This window comes from Rhipicephalus sanguineus, chromosome 9 (genome assembly GCF_013339695.2).
Source record: "Rhipicephalus sanguineus isolate Rsan-2018 chromosome 9, BIME_Rsan_1.4, whole genome shotgun sequence".
In the NCBI taxonomy this organism is placed as follows: domain Eukaryota; kingdom Metazoa; phylum Arthropoda; class Arachnida; order Ixodida; family Ixodidae; genus Rhipicephalus; species Rhipicephalus sanguineus.
This window is the reverse complement of record NC_051184.2, coordinates 86,546,817-86,565,091: the sequence shown is the minus strand read 5'-3', so window position 1 is coordinate 86,565,091 and position 18,275 is coordinate 86,546,817. Positions and strand designations below refer to the sequence as shown.

At 53.3% G+C, this 18,275-nt stretch overlaps 1 protein-coding gene across 1 annotated transcript; it reads left to right on the top strand.

The window, feature by feature from the left end:
• Positions 1 to 7,732: 7,732 nt before the first annotated feature.
• On the top strand, positions 7,733 to 11,807 carry LOC119405707 (uncharacterized). The gene is made up of 4 exons (XM_037672547.1): positions 7,733 to 9,165; positions 9,271 to 9,457; positions 9,716 to 10,375; positions 11,613 to 11,807. Exons 1-4 carry the CDS (start codon positions 7,733 to 7,735, stop codon positions 11,805 to 11,807), a joined length of 2,475 nt encoding a protein of 824 aa, XP_037528475.1.
• The last annotated feature ends 6,468 nt before the right edge of the window (positions 11,808 to 18,275 follow it).

The window sequence follows — 18,275 nt, the reverse complement described above, 5'->3', positions numbered from 1 at the left end:
GTCGGCCCGCTCGCCCCCCCCCCCCTCTTTTTTTTTGTTTTTTTTTTCCGTCGCGGCCCCTCAGGATATGTCGCTTTTTACGTTCGCAACATGGAACGTCAGAGGCTTCCGGGACAAAGCCAAACAAAGGGATATCCTAGCTTTCGCTCAGGCCCATGGCATCGATATCCTGTTCATCCAGGAAACTAACTTCCGTCTCTAGCTTCCAACGCGAGTTTCAGGTAGACGCCTTTTTCTCTTTAACAAATTCGCGGGCTTGCGGCGTTGGAGTCATTTTTGTTTCAGGCCGTTTCCGTCACAAGGCGTTCTGCACCTTCGGCGTGAACGGCAGAACACTCCTGCTAGACCTCTTCATAAATGGGAAGCGATGTCGTTTCGTGAACGTTTACGCCCCGGCAAAGAGGGCTGACACCAATCCTTTTTTTCAAGCGTTACGCGCGTACCTCTCGGAGCCTCTCCCACACGTAATTCTGGGCGATTTTAACTGCGTCATCGACTCGCAGCGGGACGTGAGGGGGCCGGGCCGAGGCGGGTCCACTTATAACGCCAGAGAACTCAGTAAGGTTTTGACGCACTTCAGCCTGACGGACGCCTGGTTGCACACGCGCGGCGATATTTTCGTCCCGACACGCACCTCCCAGCTATCAGCGAGCAGACTAGATCGGACCTACCTGCCCGACTTCCTTCTCCCTTCGGTGGTCGCGTGCGAGGTCCTCTCTCCCCCCGCCGATCTAGCAAGCAGATCAGATCACCTCCCGCTCGCAACCACGCTGAGCGGGTCCCCCGGAGCCAGCAGAAGCGACCAGGGCTGGCGCCTCGACGCGGCCTTGTTACAAGATGAGGAAAGCGTCGAGCGTATTAGAAAGCGACTGCGGGCATCTGTGGCGACTGCGCCGGGCATGACCCCACGCACCTGGGACGCCTTAAAGGTGGAGTGGAAGGCAATCCTGCAAGAAGAAGGCAGGGAGAGAAAGCGGCGTATCACGGCCAGGATCAATGAGACGTTACGCAGGATTAGAATCGTCAAAGGGGCTGAGACACTTACGCTGTGCATGCAGAATTACCTCATCACGTTGGAAGCCGAGTACATCCGATTATTACAACAGCGAGCGGCTAGACCGCCGGGGGGGGTGGGGCAAGGCACCCAACCAGGCTGATGAGTATCTTAACGAGGTATGCGGCAACGGCAGCGTATGCATCACTCGCGTGAAACGTCCGGACGGCTCACTCGCAACCGATCCGGACGAGATTACCGAGATCTTCCGAGATCACTTCGCGGCCGTATTCCGGAGCGCGGAACCAGACGGCGGACCGGGTGACATGCGGAGCACAGAAGAGGTCTGCCGGAACCTCGTGCGTCTGAGCGAGGAGGAAGTCGCACTGCTTGACAGCGAAGTGCCTGCTGAGGAAGTATTTACCACCATCAAAAGCATGCCCCCAACTCCGCCCCTGGCACTGACGGCCTAACCGCCAACTTCTACGCGACCTTTTTTGATGAGCTGGAGGGCCCTCTCTTGGAAATGATCAACATGGTGGTCACGCGCCAAACAAAGCCAAAGTCATTTGGAGAAGGGAGAATTGCACTGCTGCTGAAAGAAGGAGCCCCGCAGGAGGAGCCGTCGGCGTCGCGGCCCATTTCATTGTTAAACGTCGACTACAAGATTGTAGCTTCCTTGCTAAACTCACGCCTGAAACTCCTCCTGCCAAACATCATCTCCCCCCAGCAGGCTTGTGCGGTTCCAGGACGTTCCATGTACGCTAACTTGACCGCAACAAGGGACGTATTCGAGTATATGACAGCGAAGTCCCTCTCGGGAGCCTTTGTTTCCCTAGACCAGGCGAAGGCTTTCGACCGGGTCAGGCATCGATACTTGCTCGAAGTTTTACGCCACTTTGGGTTTCCGGCAAGCTTCGTCGACCTCATTTCGTCCCTATACAGCAACTTGACGTGTCACGTGGTTGTGAACGGCAACCCAACACACAACTTCGTCTATGAAAGAGGGATCCGTCAGGGGTGCCCGCTGGGACCCACCCTCTTCATTCTCTCGCTCGAGCCACTCATAAGAAACATCGAGCAAAACGAGCATATCAGAGGCTTTCCCCTGACTGGAGAGGACGAAGTCAAGGTAATGGCCTACGCTGATGACGTTTCCTTGTACGTCAGGGACCCTGCAAGCCTCCAGAAGTTCTGGATAACATTCGCATCCTATGCAGAGGTCTCGGGCGCGGAACTGAACAGGGGAAAATGCAAGGCACTACTGTTTGGCAAGTTCCCTCACGAAACCCTGGGCGATCTCGAAATCGTAGACGTGGTCAAGGTGCTGGGCATATACTTTTGCTGTGGCGGCGTCGCAGAGACAACGTGGAAGCGGGCAATAGAACGAGCACGAGCGGCGATTGCGCGTCTCAGCTTCAAGGACCTCACACTTCGTGAGAAGGTCGTGGCTGCGAAGACCACCATCTGCGCCTTCGCTTACTACGCTAGCAGGATAGCAGTTATGCCCACCAAAACGGCTTCACAGGTGACAAAAATGCTCGGGTCTTTCCTATGGGAGGGCAAGCCAGCACCCGTGCGACGCACTCTCCTGCAACTCCCAGAAAGCGAAGGCGGCCTCGGCCTCACTCAACACTAACGATCAGCAAAGTCCTCGCTCTAAAAACGGCTAGAGCCCTCTTTCGCTCTAGTGACTATGTCGGGAGAGGCCTCATGCGCTACTGGAGCAGTACGAGCGCAGCCTTCCTCGACGCCGACCGACCACTTGGCCCTCTCGCGGAGACGCCCTCGCCTTTCTACAAGGCAGCCGCGAACACGATGCGGATGCTCCAAAGGGAGGCCCCCGACTGCGACGTGGACGACGTCCCGCCTGCCCGCATCGCGGAGGAGGTCGCGAGACACCAGATAAGCGATGAAGAGAGGCAGATGTCTCGCAAGTGGAAAAAGAAAGCGTCCAAGGACGGGCGAGGAACACCCAGGTTGGCGCAGGACTTCGCGTGGCGTAAAAACTGGGGGGTGTTACCAACCCGTCAGCGGCTTTACAAGTTCGGTATAGTGCCGTCGCCCCGCTGCCCGAACTGCCGGGCCGACGAAACGCTGGCGCACGCCCTGATGGAGTGCCCCGCAGCCAAGCCTGTTTGGCGACTCGTAGCAAGGGACTTCAAAATCCGCCCCCCTCCGGCGCTCAACAGGAACAAGGGCGCGTTCGCCAAACTGGTCGTGATGTGCACCTGGTTCTCCATTTGGAAACGCCGCTGCTTAGCCGAGGCGAGGCGGAAACCTACGAGAGCGGCCTACCCAACCTTGTCCCGTGTTCGAGAGATGATCTGGCGACATTTCTCGGAACAACTTGAGTCCAGCGGCGAGGAGAAGTTTCTCCGCCGCTGGCACACACGGTTTTTTTTTTTTTGATGCGGCAAGGCAAGCTGCAAATCCCAATCACCGCCTTTTAACTCACCCACTTCTACCCGCCCTCATGTCAGACGGGTGGGAGCCCCAGAAGCCTCATGATACCAGTTTATCCTTTTAGCATTATTCCCGCCCCGGAGCGGCCGGGAACGATCACCCTCTACCCCCCCCCCCTTTCGCCGCCTTTAAGGGCTCGCTAGCGGGACTCAAGGAGCGCACTGGCGCGCTAACCCCCCTCCCCCACTCCCCCCGCGTGCCTGAAGTTATGGGTGCACACCCAGGCCCCGATTTACCCTGACGGCGTATGCTTATGTGGTGAATGAACACAAATTCAATCTGAATGTACATAGTTTTTATGAATAATCTGAATGTATAGGCATTTCAAAATGCATATTGAACAAACTTTGTATAATGATGTCGCGAGTGTCTTACCACCGTTGTACGGCTCCCGCTTCTTGCTCACCCTATGTTCACGCGTTTCCTGCCCTTCAGTTCGGGCGCTGTGTTAGTATAAGTTACAAGGTGTCCAGGCGACCCTATTCTGTGTAACCATGTGAAGAGTTACTTGTCAATAAAAATTCCCTTTGTTCGCCCCTAAAACCGTGCAACGTTGCCTCGTGCATTTACTCGTGCCCAAGCAGCAAGAAAAGATTTCGAGCACCTGTTGTGTGCTGTCCCTTTAATAAATCTAGTGCCAGCACGCCCGACACTTGTCAGGCTATCACTTTTGGCGATACCTTCGCGAGATTGTCACCGGATGCGTCGGCGTCTCCGAGCGATAATGTAGCACTGTTGGTACAGTGTCGGACCACCGCGGCTTGTCGTAGACGGTTGAATGCCTCGCTGAAGTGAAAGTACCCCTGAAAGTGATCGTCGAAGAAAATGACCCCTGCTCCAGCAACTCCTAAACTTCGTCATTGGTGCACGCACTGGCGCACTCAGCCACGATCCAGCCGACGGATAGAAGCGCGGAAATGAGAACGGTTTCATCAACAGAAATGTAATCAACGTATGCGATTCCTTTGGTAACAACAGTTGTAGGCGTGAAGGAACTAAGCACACGCAACACGAATAGCGCGACCAGTCCGACCCCGAACCACGCGAGCTCCTCCGACGAATAATGAATGATGACTTCACAGCAATTCGAAGGCGGAAACAAACGCCAATCTCCAAGGCCTGACTTTCGCAAGCGCTAAAAGCAAGTTTAAACCCAATTGCGTCATAGACGCCATCTCTGCAGTACGATTCTCGTAGGTTATGTTAAGTTCGTGGCACGGACAAAAAAGTATTTCTGGCTCCGTGATTAGCGGTAACCGAAAGCCCGTTATGCGTGCCGCTTGCGCCACTCTCATGAGCCTATTTTTACGGTCGAGCCCTGTCGAACTGCGTGAAAAGTTAACATGGCCGCTCTGTTCCGTGGTCGCTCGGCTGGCTCGGAGCGCACCTCACGATGTATCATATGGGAACGATACCGCAGTTGCGACGTAACAGCAGGGTTCCCAATATATTGTATCCTATGAGAGTTATGCCGGGGACGGCGAAAAACGATGTAACAGCCCGGAAAACGCAGGATTGAGGAACGCTCTTCTGTATCACGCTATTATATACACATTGCTAGTTGGGCGAGAACTGATTAACGCGCCTGATAACGGGGATATGGTGAACGGGGGGGGGGGGGGGGGGGGAGTGCTCTGGCCGAGGAAATGAATCGGAAGAATAGGGCTAGACTCTCCACTCTCCGTGACATTATCTAGTTCCACAGATAGTTGAGGTGTGTATATCCGTCGCGTAACCAAAAAGGTGTCATGGCGATGGCAACGATCACACTGACAGTGGCAGCATATATCGCGCGGAATGTCCCTATTGGCTACAGGAATGAATATGTTCTCGCCGTCACTTTCACAGAACAAGGCTGGTACTCCACATCTTGCAATTCCACTTGACCTTAATAGGGAACACCGTTCAGAAAAGAAGGCAATACAGGGTGTTCCCTATCAGAGGAGCTGTTTAAGCTTGAGTTACAGCCGTGCCGGACGTCGCCGAAGAAGTCGTTCTTGTGTAGTGATTGGTGTAGTTCTAAAGCCTGTTCGATGTATCGTACGAGTTTAAAACCAATTGCGTCACCAATTGTTCGACATGACACGTGATTTTGCCCCAAGAGTTGGGCGGCTGCCGTCGCGGGAGCCCAAAACCAGTTTTCGGAGCGTCCACTCGCCGCTGCGATTCAGATCGCCGGAGTTCAAAAAACTCGCTCATGTCAGAGCGCCTGCCCAATGGAGTAGCAGTGACGTAGAGGTGGAGCCAAGGAGCGCACGCGGGCCGGGAGGAACTCGCTTTCCTAGCAGACGACATGTGCTGCAACGAGCTGCTCTCCACTGGCGGTGAAGAAGTGCCGTTCTGTTCCTCTTGCTGTCCTCGACTGCGCTTCCATCAAAGCAGACATCGTTTGCGCGTGTCATTTCGTTCGTTTGAATTTTTATCAAATCTTGGCACCAACATAGGCCCGGACAGGAGGACCCTACGACACTCCGCACTTCTAGTTCGCAGTGCATGTAGCTCTTCTTTTTCTTGTTTACGACCCCGACCCAGAGCGTTCGAATAGTTTGCTGCTTTCTTCCATTGAATGGACCCGTACCCCGATTATAAAAAATGCCGCCACCTCTTTTTCTTGAATGCACATAGGCAATAAGAGAGACGAGTTTCTTCACAAGCCCACAAAACCGTCGACTGGGCCGCTTGCATCCAGTTGTCGGCCCGGACGGCGCACCAACGCCTTGTGACGTTCGAGAGCAAGACCCACCAAAATCCCTGTGAAAGCTTAAAACGACAAAAGCTAACTCTTTCTTTTGCTTTTCCATGGCCAAGTGTATGAGCGCCCAAGAAGATTTCCGCGCTGAAAGAAAGCTGGAGCATAAATAAACATGACTACTGAAGTCATTTATTTCACTCTGTTACACTGTACATTTACATCATTCAAGGTTTAGACGCGTAAAAATCGAGCCCCGAAGTAGAAGGCAGGTGGAACTCGCAACCCAAGCGCACCAAAACAAGCGAACTCGGAGAACTCGAGCGCTTTGCACGGCCATCCCTGCTCATCGTATAGGCCGTGCACCCAGCTGTGCGCCTCCGTTGCGCAGTGGCCATCTGACACTGCGCCAGAGCTACTTGATAGCGCCTCTCATTTTGCGCGCATACGGAGACGTGTCAGTGGGGTATACATATAGCGGGTAGGAGGATCAGGAAAAGAGAAACGGAAGGACAGGGAAGTTAGCCATTTGTCAGACCGGCGGGCTGGCGCTTGCCAGTGTGGTCCACGGAGAAGAAGAGCGCGAATGCTGCTAAGCAGTGCAGAAAGGCGGAGAAGCTTGACAACTAGAGCACTGCAAGGGCCTGATTTCTCGGCCCGGACCTGGCCCGGGCCCGCTTTATGAAGCCAGAGCCCAGCCCGGGCCCGTGGTTCCAAGCCCGGACCCGGCCCGGGCTCGGGTGTACATGACCGAATCCAGCCCGAGCCCGGGCCCGTGGTTCGAAGCCCAGGCCCGGCCCGGGCCCGGACGTTCATTACTAAACTTATCCAGGGCGCGCATGTTCATGACCAGGCCCGGGCCCGCTAGAGGGTATCAGTTGTTGATGATTATTATTAATGATGCCTTGCGCTTTGTAGCGGGCGATCGGACGGAAAGTCCGATGTGTACATGCATAGAAATGTTGCCTTGCCCGCGGTGGTAGCTCAGCGGTTAAGCTGTTGAGTTCTAGGACGCGAGTGCTATTCTCGCGGCGCCGACGTCCGCATTTTAATGGGGACGAAATGCAAGAACGCCCGTGTACTTTTCTTCAGGTGCACGGTAAAGAACTCCAGGTCGTCGAAATTAATCCGGTCCCCACTACGGCGTGCCTCGTAATCATATCGTGGTCTTGACACATAATACCAAGGTATATAAATGAAATGTTGCCTATATGGCACATGGCAAGTCATTACAATAACAGTAAAGTGAAAATAAAACATAGCAACTGTCGTGTACGCGCACATCAACCGACGCACGGCCACTCCAGAGGTTGTGCCTCGCTTGCCGGTGCTGCCCGACGCGCTCACGCGCATGGCGCCTTCCCCAGACTCTCGTCCTCAGCTCCTGCATATCGTGTTACTCTTCTGCCCTCGCTGTAACTTCCTCTGCCTCCTCTCGTCCTCTTCTAAAAGAAAGCAATAAAACAGTCTCCTGCCAGCCGCTGTCTCGTGTGGTCCCTGTGCTGCGGGGCTCTGAGCCCCCAACATAACACTGGCGACGAGAAGTGGAATTTTATAAGTGCGCAGCGCTCTAGGTTACGCCCATGGCTACTGGAGGAATGCAGGCCGCCATCGAGCCTGTTAGCGGCAAGAACTGGGCATCCTGGATCCAGCGCCTGAACTTCTACTTCGTGGCGAACGACGTCTGCGACGAACAAAAGAAGCGCGCGCTCCTCCTGACGCTATGCGGAGCCGACACCTTTGAAACTGCCTGCGCTCTGGTCACGCCGAAGACTCCTGGAGAGGTGGGCTATGCCGACATAGTTGGCCTTCTGCAGAAGCACTTCGATCCGCGACCGTCTGAGTTGTACAGCCGGTACGTGTTCCAGCGACGCGACCAGCGGCCGGAAGAGTCGATCAGCAACTACGTTGCAGCCCTCAGAAGCTTGTCAGCTGACTGCAACTTCGGAGTGCCAGCGACAACGTCTGCTACATCGACGCCACCGGCAGAAGGCCACGCAGCCGTTCTGGCGAACCCCACCATGCTGCCCCAAGATGTGATGCTTCACGACAGGTTCGTGTGCGGCATCCGCGACGAGCACCTCCAGCAGCGACTGTTCGCGGAGAAAGACTTGACTTTTCAACGCGCGTTGGACTTGGCACTGTCGTCCGAAAGTGCGTCGAAGCAGCAACGAGGACTTAAGGGAGCGACGAGCTCCGCGGAGGTGCACAAGACTTCGCAGTCTAAAAAGGAAAGCAAACATTCGGCTCAGCAACGGCGCTGCTATCGATGCGACGGCTGGCACGAGGCTGACACCTGCAAGTTCAGGATAGCGCAATGCCGTTTTTGTTCCAAAAAGGGTCACATCGAGAACGCCTGCATCTCCAGAAAGAAGAAAAACAAAGAAGGCAACCTCAACGCCCGGCAAGGAACTCACATGGTTAACGCCCAACCTGTGTGCGACGACCTCGAAGACACCGATAGGTGCTACGACCTACATGCCGTGAGTGGGCGACAACCCTGCCCTAAATTCCTCGTTGACGTGAAAGTCGAGGGAAGGCCCCTGAAAGTCGAAGTGGACACGGGCGCCGCATGTTCTCTCATCAATGAGGCTACGTACCACCAAACGTGGCCATCGAACGCCCCAAAGCTTTCGAGAGAACCCCTAGACTTACGCACCTGGTCAGGGGAAGAACTGGACACCGTCGGTTCGGCACAAGTTCGTGTGCGTTTCAAATCAAAGGACTACGTGCTGCCCCTGCTGGTAATGAAAGGGACTGGGCGCAACCTGCTCGGACGTGACTGGTTTTCAGCACTGAACATCCGTGTTCACGGAATAAACCAGGTCGCCGAACCAAGTCAAGAGATCCAGGAGGTTCTCGCACGCCATCCTGATGTATTTAAGGAAGGTATCGACGGCTACGTGGTGCCATTGGTTCACTTGGACTTGGAAGAAGGCGCTACACCCAAGTTTAGCAAAGCACGTCCAGTGCCCCTAGCTTACCAAGAGCCTATGGAGGAAGAGCTCGACCGCCTGCAAAAACAAGGCATCCTGGAGCCGACGCAACACGCCGAAATGGCCACACCTTTGGTGTGGGTGCGCAAAAAGGATGGAACATTTCGCGTTTGTGGAGATTACAGGAGCACAGTTAAAGCGGTGGTCAAGAAGACGGCGTACCCACTGCCGACAACTTCGGAGGTGTTCGCAAAGTTGCGCGGCGGGACGACATTTTCGACGCTAGACCTGTACCAGGCCTATCAGCCGCTAAGAGTGGACGACGAGACAGCCGCATTGCTCACCGTCAACACCACCAAAGGACTGTTCAAGGTGAATCGCCTCCATTTTCGAGTATCCGCTGCACCAGCCATCTTCCAGCGGATGATGGAGACGACACTGGCCGGAATTCAGGGGGTGAGTGTCTACCTTGACGACATTATTGTCAGCGGGAAGGACGTTAAAGAGCATGCGCAACGTCTAGAGGAAGTCCTGTCGAGGCTAAGCGACAAAGGTCTGCGACTCAAGCAAGAGAAATGCCGCTGCGGCATCAGCTCAGTCCAGTTTCTCGGTCATAAAATCGATGCTCAGGGTGTCCATACGACCGAAGAAAGGGTAAAGGCGATCCTCGAGGCGCCAAAACCGACTGACAAGACCTCTCTGCAGGCTTTCTTAGGGCTTCTCGCCTTTTACGATCGTTTTTTGGAGAACAGAGCGACAGTAGCTGCAGAGTTGCATGGGCTTCTCGAGAAGAACACGCCCTGGAAGTGGGAGAAAAAACACCAGGATGTGTTCGAGATTCTTAAGAAGATGATTCGGTCTTCGACAGTCCTTGCGCATTATGACGAAAAAAGGCCTCTCATTCTGTCCGTGGATGCGTCGCCATACGGCATCGGCGCAATTCTCGCTCAAAAAGCTGCGTTCGGCCGAGAGGCTCCCGTTGCATTCGCGTCACGAACTTTGGGAACCGCTGAGAAGAACTACTCGCAGCTCGTTAAAGAGGGCCTTGCGGTAGTTTATGGCGTCAGCCACTTTCACCAGTATGTCGCTGGCCGGCACGTGACCGTATTACCGGATCACCAACCGCTCCTAGGCATCATGGGGGAAAAGAAGCAAATCCCTCAGATATTGTCACCGAGGATGACTCGATGGTGTCTGAAATTGGCCACATACGACTCCGACTTGGTCTACAGGCCTGGACGCCTGCACCAAAATGCTGACGCGCTCAGCAGGCTGCCACTGCCCGCGCAGGTTTGTGAGCCATGCTCCCCTGGAGATGTGCTTATGCTGGCGTCCGCGCCACGTTTCGAGCTGTCACCGCGTCAACTGGCTGAGCTGACCCGGAGTGACCCACTGTTATCCCGCGTGATGACAGCCATCTCAAACGGAGAACTACGCCGGTTGCCCAAGCAGGAATTTTCGGCGTTCACAAAGCTTGGACACGAGCTTTCGCTACAGGAAGGCTGCGTTATCCGTGGTGCCAGACTGGTCGTTCCAGAGAAAGCAAGGAAAGACGTGCTCGACTTAGCACATGCAAGTCACAGGGGCGTGGTAGCTATGAAGGCGTGCGCTCGAGGCTATTTTTGGTGGCCCGGTGTCGACAACGACATAGAGCGGGTGGTCAAAAGTTGTGCAACTTGCTGCTAGCACCAGAAAACTCCAACTAAAGCACCAGCTCCCGAGTGGAAACGTGCGACAACACCATGGCACACAATCCACGCTGACTTCGCTGGGCCTGTGGAGGGAAGGATGCTCCTAATTGTAGTCGACGCATACAGCAAGTGGCTCGAAGTGCGCACCATGCGGAACATACAGTCGCCGACACTGATCGAGGAACTGCGAAACCTGTTCGCAACTTTCGGCATTCCCGAAAGGGTGGTCACAGATAACGGCCCGTCCTTTGTTTCTGCGGAAATGGAAGAATTTCTGAAGAAGAATCGGGTGACGCACATCCCAAGTGCACCCTATCATCCGGCCACGAATGGACAAGCCGAAAGAATGGTGTATGAAACGAAACAGGCACTTGCAAAGGATCAGTCGGGTACATTTGCGTGCAGGCTGGCTCGTTTTCAGCTGAAACAGCACACCACCGTTTCAGTAACGACGGGCAAAACGCCAGCTGCACTCATGTTCGGCCGCGAGCTCTCAACGGCACTGACACGCATTCAGCCGCGACCAGCTGAGAGGGTGACCACTGACCACAGCGTTACTAAATCACCCAGAAAGGTAGCCATCGGGCAACCAGTCTTTTTCCGCAACTTTGCAGGAAGTTCTGCTTGGGTTGGCGGAACCGTGTTAAAGAGACTCGGACATCGATCTTGACTAATCAAGTCAAGAAGCGGAACGGTTCGTCGGCACCTTGATCACATAAAGCCAGTTGCAGAGGCCTACCCGACAGAAGATTCGCCGCGGAACGATCAACCGAACGGACCAGTAACAAGTGATCAACAAGACACAGTGCCGGCTCCGTACGTGATCTCGCTCCCAGCGGAAGCGCCGCCGCCGCATGATCTGCCCGCAACGCCCGACTCCGAACATAGGGAAGCTGAGGCCAGGCTGGACACTTGTGCGACGCAAGCTTGCGATGACCAACCCAGCGGGTCCGCGCAGCACCAAACTGCACCGAGGCCCCAACGTGATCGGCGTCCACCTGACCGATACGGTGACCCCGTCTAAGGGGTAAGGGATGTCGTGTACGCGCACATCAACCGACGCACGGCCACTCCAGAGGTTGTGCCTCGCTTGCCGGTGCTGCCCGACGCGCTCACGCGCATGGCGCCTTCCCCAGACTCTCGTCCCCAGCTCGTGCATATCGTGTTACTCTTCTGCCCTCGCTGTAACTTCCTCTGCCTCCTCTCGTCCGCTTATAAAAGAAAGCAATAAAACAGTCTCCTGCCAGCCGCTGTTTCGTGTGGTCCCTGTGCTGCGGGGCTCTGAGCCCCCAACATAACAGTACAACAAAATTTATTTAAAAGAAGTGTACAAATAACATGAAAAAAACGCCAGGCCTGCGCTGAAACCGCAGCACAGTCACAGCGAAAGCTGCAAGAGCGGCGTTTCTAGATCCCATTGTAAGCTCTCTTGAGGCTACAATACAAGTACACTAGAAAGGTACCCACTACGCCATAAATCACAATTTTTGTGAAGTTGGGAAGCACCTACTAAGTCATTATTCGTCATTCTGCGGAGAAGCGAGGCCCAGCTACACGTCTGTAAGCCATTATGTGCACTTTGTTGACGCGACGACTGACGAATATGAAGAATTATGGCTCAGCCCTTTGTAATGGGTTGGAAGCTTTAAACGGCCCACCAGTTATGTAATTGAATTGAGTGACGCCCGGTCGCTATTTTCCTCTCCCGTCTTGCTGTATAACATCTGTTGACGTGGGAGAGAGCCGGGGGAGGAGGCGAAGAACTTTACTGAGACCCCAAGGAAATGGATCATGCGCTTATGGGCTTCCTTGGCAACCAATACAAGTGCACTTGCGAGGAACCCACTACGCTCTAAATCATTGTAATTTTACTGACACACCGAGGAAATGGATCATGCGCTGATGGGCTTCCTTGGCAACCAATACAAGTGTACTTGCGAGGAACCCACTACGCTATAAATCATTGTAATTTTTGAGGAGTAGGGCAGCAGGCACTGTGCCATTTTTCGTCATTCTACGGAGAACCGTGCTACCTGCTAAACGCATGTAAGGCATTATGCGCACTTTGTTGATGCTGTGCCTGATGACGATGAAGAATTATGGCAAAGCCCTATGTAATGGGTTGGAAGCATTCAACAACCTACTCGTTGCGCATTTCGCATTGTGTGACGCCTGGTTACAGAATTCGCGCTGTGCGACGCTTGGTGCTTATTTTACTCTTCTACCATGCTATATTGCATATGCTAATGTGGTTCTTTCTCGACATGAAGCCTGTATAGGACCTTTTTGCAAAGCAGTTTCAAGCACCGGCATGGCTCAGAGGTTGAATACTGGGCTCCCACGCAGAGGGCCCAGGTTCGAACCTCGTTCCATCCTGGAATTTTTTTCTTATTTAGTTTTTTTTTTTCTTATTTCGAGCGATGCTGGTTACGGACACAGGCGGCGGCGGCGGACAACTACGGCGCCAAAAACGGCTGGTGAAATGATCTCATAACATCTTTCGCTGTAAAAGCGGATAGAAGCAAACCCGGAACATTTTCTGTAATGCTCTTTTCTACACTAGCGTTGGAAGCATGCTTTACACAATTTTTTACAGCGAAAGCTGTTATGAGATCATTTCACCGGCCGTTTTTGGCGCCGTAGTTGTCCGCCGCCGCCGCTGCCGCCGCCGCCGCCGGTGTCCGTAACCAGTATCGCTCGAAATAAGAAAAAGAAACGAAATAAGAAAAAAAACCCAGGATGGAACGAGGTTCGAACCTGGGTCCTCGGCGTGGGAGCCCAGCATTCAACCTCTGAGCCATGGCGGTGCTTGAAACTGCTTTGCAAAAAGGTCCTATACAGGCTTCATGTCGGGAAGGAACCACATTAGCATATGCAATATAGCGTGGTAGAGTAAAATAAGCACCAAGCGTCGCAGAACGCGAATTCTGTAACCAGGCGTCACACAATGCGAATTGCGCAACGAGTAGGTTGTTGAATGCTTCCAGCCCATTACAAAGGACTCTGCCATATTTCTTCATCGTCATCAGGCACAGCATCAACAAAGTGCGCAAAATGCCTCACATGAGTTTAGCAGGTACCAACGCTCTCCGTAGAATGACGAAAAATGGCACAGTGCCTGCTGCCCTACTCCTCAAAAATTACAATGATTTATAGCGTAGTGGATTCCTCGCAAGTGCACTTGTATTGGTTGCCAGGGAAGCCCATAAGCGCATGATCCACTTCCTCGGGGTCTCAGTAAAATTACAATGATTTATAGCGTAGTGGGTTCCTCGCAAGTGCACTTTTATTGGTTGCCAAGGAAGCCCATAAGCGCATGATCCATTTCTTCGGGGTCTCAGTAAAGTTCTTCGCCCCCCCCCCGTCTCTCTCGCACGTCAACGTATGTTATACAGCATGACGGGAGAGGGAAATAGCGATCGGGCGTCACCCAACGCAAAAAACATAACTGGTGGGCCGTTTAAAGATTCCAACCCATTACAAAGTGCTGAGCCATAATTCTTCATCGTCATCAGTCGTCGCGTCAACACAGTGCACATAATGCCTTACAGACGTGTAGCTGGTGCCTCGCTTCTCCACAGAATGACTAATAATGGCTTACTTAGTAGGTGCTTCCCAACTTCACAAAAATTGTGATTTATGGCGTAGTGGGTACCTTTCTAGTGTACTTGTATTGTAGCCCCAAGAGAGCTCAACGGGCTCTAGAAACGCCGCTCTTCCAGCTTTCGCTGTGACTGTGCTGCGGTTTCAGCGCAGGTCTGGCGTTTTTTAAAAGAGGCTCCTGATAAATACTTTGTTGCAGCAAGATAAAAAATGGTAACGTTACATATGTTGAACCACCAAAAGCAGATGAAATATAAATCGTTCATATTCTAACGTCGTCACGGAAACGTTATCGCCATGTACAATATAATTATATAATCAAGCTAATTGGCCCAGAATGCCTAAGACCCTTCAAGGCATAACGTTCGCGTGTGCTCGAAGGCCCGACTTAGGCCTTTTAATGAGCTTGCCCGAGTCCTGCCCGGCGCGCAGCCTTAAGCCCGGGCCCGCCCCAGGCCCACACATTCAAGCCCTAGCCCAGCCCGGGCCCGCCAGAAAACACTTCGAACGGCCCGGGCCTGTGCAGTGCTCTATTGACAACCAAGAAGGCTAAGAATATTCAGCTGAACCTTAGCTAACGCTACGTATATCCTGACGTAGCTGAACTAAGCCACTGCAATTTTTTTTTATTCAGTTGTACTTGTCTTCATTCTGCACCACAACGCTTCGTTACTCCCAACTATGGCACCGACATTTATACTATATAAAGATCGTGGAGAAAAAAATCACAGCATATCCACGGGGTGAATGATGATGAGTGGGGCGAAGCTACGGAGGGAATCATCTGTAAACCGTGAAACTCTTCCGTGAAATGCGCCCAGTACATAATATAAAGAGTGTGAAACATCGTGTATATATTAAACAAACTTTTATTGTACTGTTGGTTTACGTGGTCCCTTTATTATCACTTGTGATCGGTGAAATGCAAGGAAGAAGTCCGCTCCCGAGCGAAAGAGCGCCAAGAGCGACGGCATTCCCCGCTCGCCCTGTGCGAATTAAAGGCAAGGCTAGAGGGAAGACAGGACGCGCGTTCCACGACGCGAGGTCGGTAGCATAGTGAGAAAATGTTTATTTTCTGAGAAATCCACACCAACAGTGTTACAGAAAGGCACTGAAACCTACAATGCTCATTTCGACATACAGCACTAACACCTGAACACCTTCACACAGGACAGTTTTTTTACTGTCTAAACATCACAACCAACGATATTGAGGCATACTGTAGCCGTGACAGAAAGTATTGTCCACAAACCTCACACGTGGCCTTGGCACGGCCAGAAATTATGTACATTTCAAAGCACTTCTTGGTCGGGGAAAACCACCGAGAGCCTCACTTTACCGTTTACTACGCTCAAGAACGGGCAGGACCAGTGCCGCAGGAACTCGACTTCGCCATGTATTGACAGTTGGACCTCCAGAAAGCTTAATATTGTCCTCCTAAACTGAGCTAACAACGGCCACTGTAGCCACAAACGTCTCCGACGGACGCATGCCCTGCAGCGATTGCGCCAGAGCACATATTCGCCCGCGGCTATAGCTAACCTGCCGAGGGCCCCTCGGGGGCACCGGTCTCTCGTGTAGTAGTTCGCTACACGCAAACTGGGCATACTTCTATGAACCAGTCGCCAGAAGGTCCTTGCGACCACACAGGTCGAGACGGCGTGTGCCGCTGTTTCGGTACTGCCGCAGTTGGGGCACCTCGCATACTGCACTATCCCCCATCGCTGGAGGCGATCCAGGGTCGGCAAGATACGCCAGGCCCTCTGCCACTGTAGGTCGGCAGCCTCTTTGGGTAATCTACCTGACGTCAGTTCCAGCCAGGGGAACGTTGGTGACGGGCTATTTAATGTCGTTCTGGCTGACACCAGTTGTTCGCACAGCCTTGCTGGCGGAACTTCCCGTGGATTTAGGTCGGGGTCCAAAGCCGTGAGTTCCCGTTAAAAACGCAACTAGCGCTCGGTAGTAAGCGGGGGTGATCACCGCACTCGGGTATAGGTTTCCTAATGCCCTGGGGACGAGTGTTCTGCGCAGCGGGCCTAGAAAAAACATGGCCAGTGGCCTTGCGGGTGCCCCTACATCACCCAATATTCCTAGCACTGTCCTAAGTGCGAGCAGCTGCGCCATCGTCCCTATACACGGGAGACCGTAGCCGCCGAGGCACCGCGGTAGGCGTAGCGCGTCTCTCTGGAGGCGCTCCGTGCTTCCGTCCCAAAAAAAGGAGAACACGGCTCGGTGAAGAACCTGCAACACTGGTGGCGGAGGCAACGTTACACGTGCAACATAGAAGACGCGTGCCAAAAAGATACACTTAATGAGGTATGCCTTTTCAGCAAACGAGAAGTTACACCTCATTGCCTTTTGTGTGGAATCCACTACTTCCTGTACCAAATCGTCCCAGACATCTGATGCGACTCCTTTTTTCTCGAACGTGATCCCAAGAATCTTTATCTTTTTTTCTATCCTTAGATTACAAGGTAGGTTCGTCTGGTGCAGGTCGCCCAGCACCAAGGCACTGCTTTTACTGATGTTTAGTTTCGCTCCCGAGAGCCTACCGTAATCTTCAAAGCGCCTCAGAGCCTGAAACAAACTATCTAGGTCTCTAACAAAAACCGTTACATCATCCGCATACGCACATACTGTCACCGTCTCTGTTCCCGGAAGGGGGAGTCCGCGTATTTTTGCGTCCGCCGATATCGAGCGTATGAAGGGGTCGATGCATAGGACAAACAGCATGGGGCTCAAGGCGCACCCCTGTCGAACGCCTCTGGTTAGCCGTATCTTCCCCTTTGCCACCCCATTTATCACCAGGGTGCTCGTCATATTACCGTATATGATCCGGAACAGATCGATTACTTTTGGCTGGAATCCGTATACTCCTAATATGGCAAAGAGGTATTCGTGCCGAACTCGGTCGAATGCATGTTCCTGATCGAGGGATACACAAAGGCCCGGTGTCCTTGTGTGGTCCATGTAGGCGAGAAGGTCACGAGTGAGCGTCAGGGCGTTAAAGATGTTTCTACCGACGACCGAGCCCGCTTGTTGGGTGCATATCACATCTGGCCACCAGTGTTTGAGTCGGCTCACCAGGACCGCCGCAAATATCTTATAGTCGGCATTTAGTACGGTTATCGGTCGCCATGACCCGGGTAGTCGGTGATCTTTACCTTCTTTAGGTATTAAAATTAGTTTCCCTTCTTTTAACGACTCCGGCACCCTCTCATTGCATAGGATTTCATTTATCATTCCTACAAGGCCTTTACCGATTTCCGGCCAGAATTCCTTATAAAACTCCGTAGGCAGGCCATCCGGGCCCGCGGCTGAACCCACCTTCATCGACCGTAATACCGAAAATACTTCGGCCGCGGAGACCGTTTTCAAGAGGCTCTCGCTCGCTGCAGCCGGCAATTTTGGTACTGTCGCGCACAGTCCTTCAAGCTCATTATTGAGCGCGTCCGAATCTGCGGCCATATCTCCTTCGGTGAACAGGTCTGCGAAGTATTCAGAGAAGCGCCTGTCTATATCGGAGACACATTCAGACACAGACCCGTCCGGCATGCTAACTGACATTACATAACTGCTCGGGCCGTCTGGCGAGCGCCGCGATCGCAAAAATCGGGTGAGCTCCGGAGCGTCTCGGAAAATGGTGTCCTGTGCGTATAGGTTCGCCTTTTGGGTCGTCTTCAGGAAGAGCCTATCGTACCTCGCTCTCAATAGTTCCAAATACTCTCTTGTAGTTGGGGTCAGCGGGGCTCCGGCGTTAACTATCCTGATCCTTCTCAGGGTTTCATTCAGATCGCGCGCGAGCCTCATTTCGCATTCCTGCCACTCTCCTTCGCCCAGTGCTGCCACTGCGACTTGAGGGCGTCCCACTCCAGGGAAGGGTTTCTCGCGTTTGT

What these genes read in the sequence shown, in the direction of transcription:
- LOC119405707 (XM_037672547.1), top strand. Translation starts at nt 7,733, where the DNA reads ATGGCTACTGGAGGAATGCAGGCCGCCATCGAGCCTGTTAGCGGCAAG. An exon ending in GAGGAAGAGCTCGACCGCCT is followed by an intron (nt 9,166 to 9,270) that starts GCAAAAACAAGG and finishes TGGAGATTACAG; the next exon opens with GAGCACAGTTAAAGCGGTGG. An exon ending in CCACCAAAGGACTGTTCAAG is followed by an intron (nt 9,458 to 9,715) that starts GTGAATCGCCTC and finishes ATCGATGCTCAG; the next exon opens with GGTGTCCATACGACCGAAGA.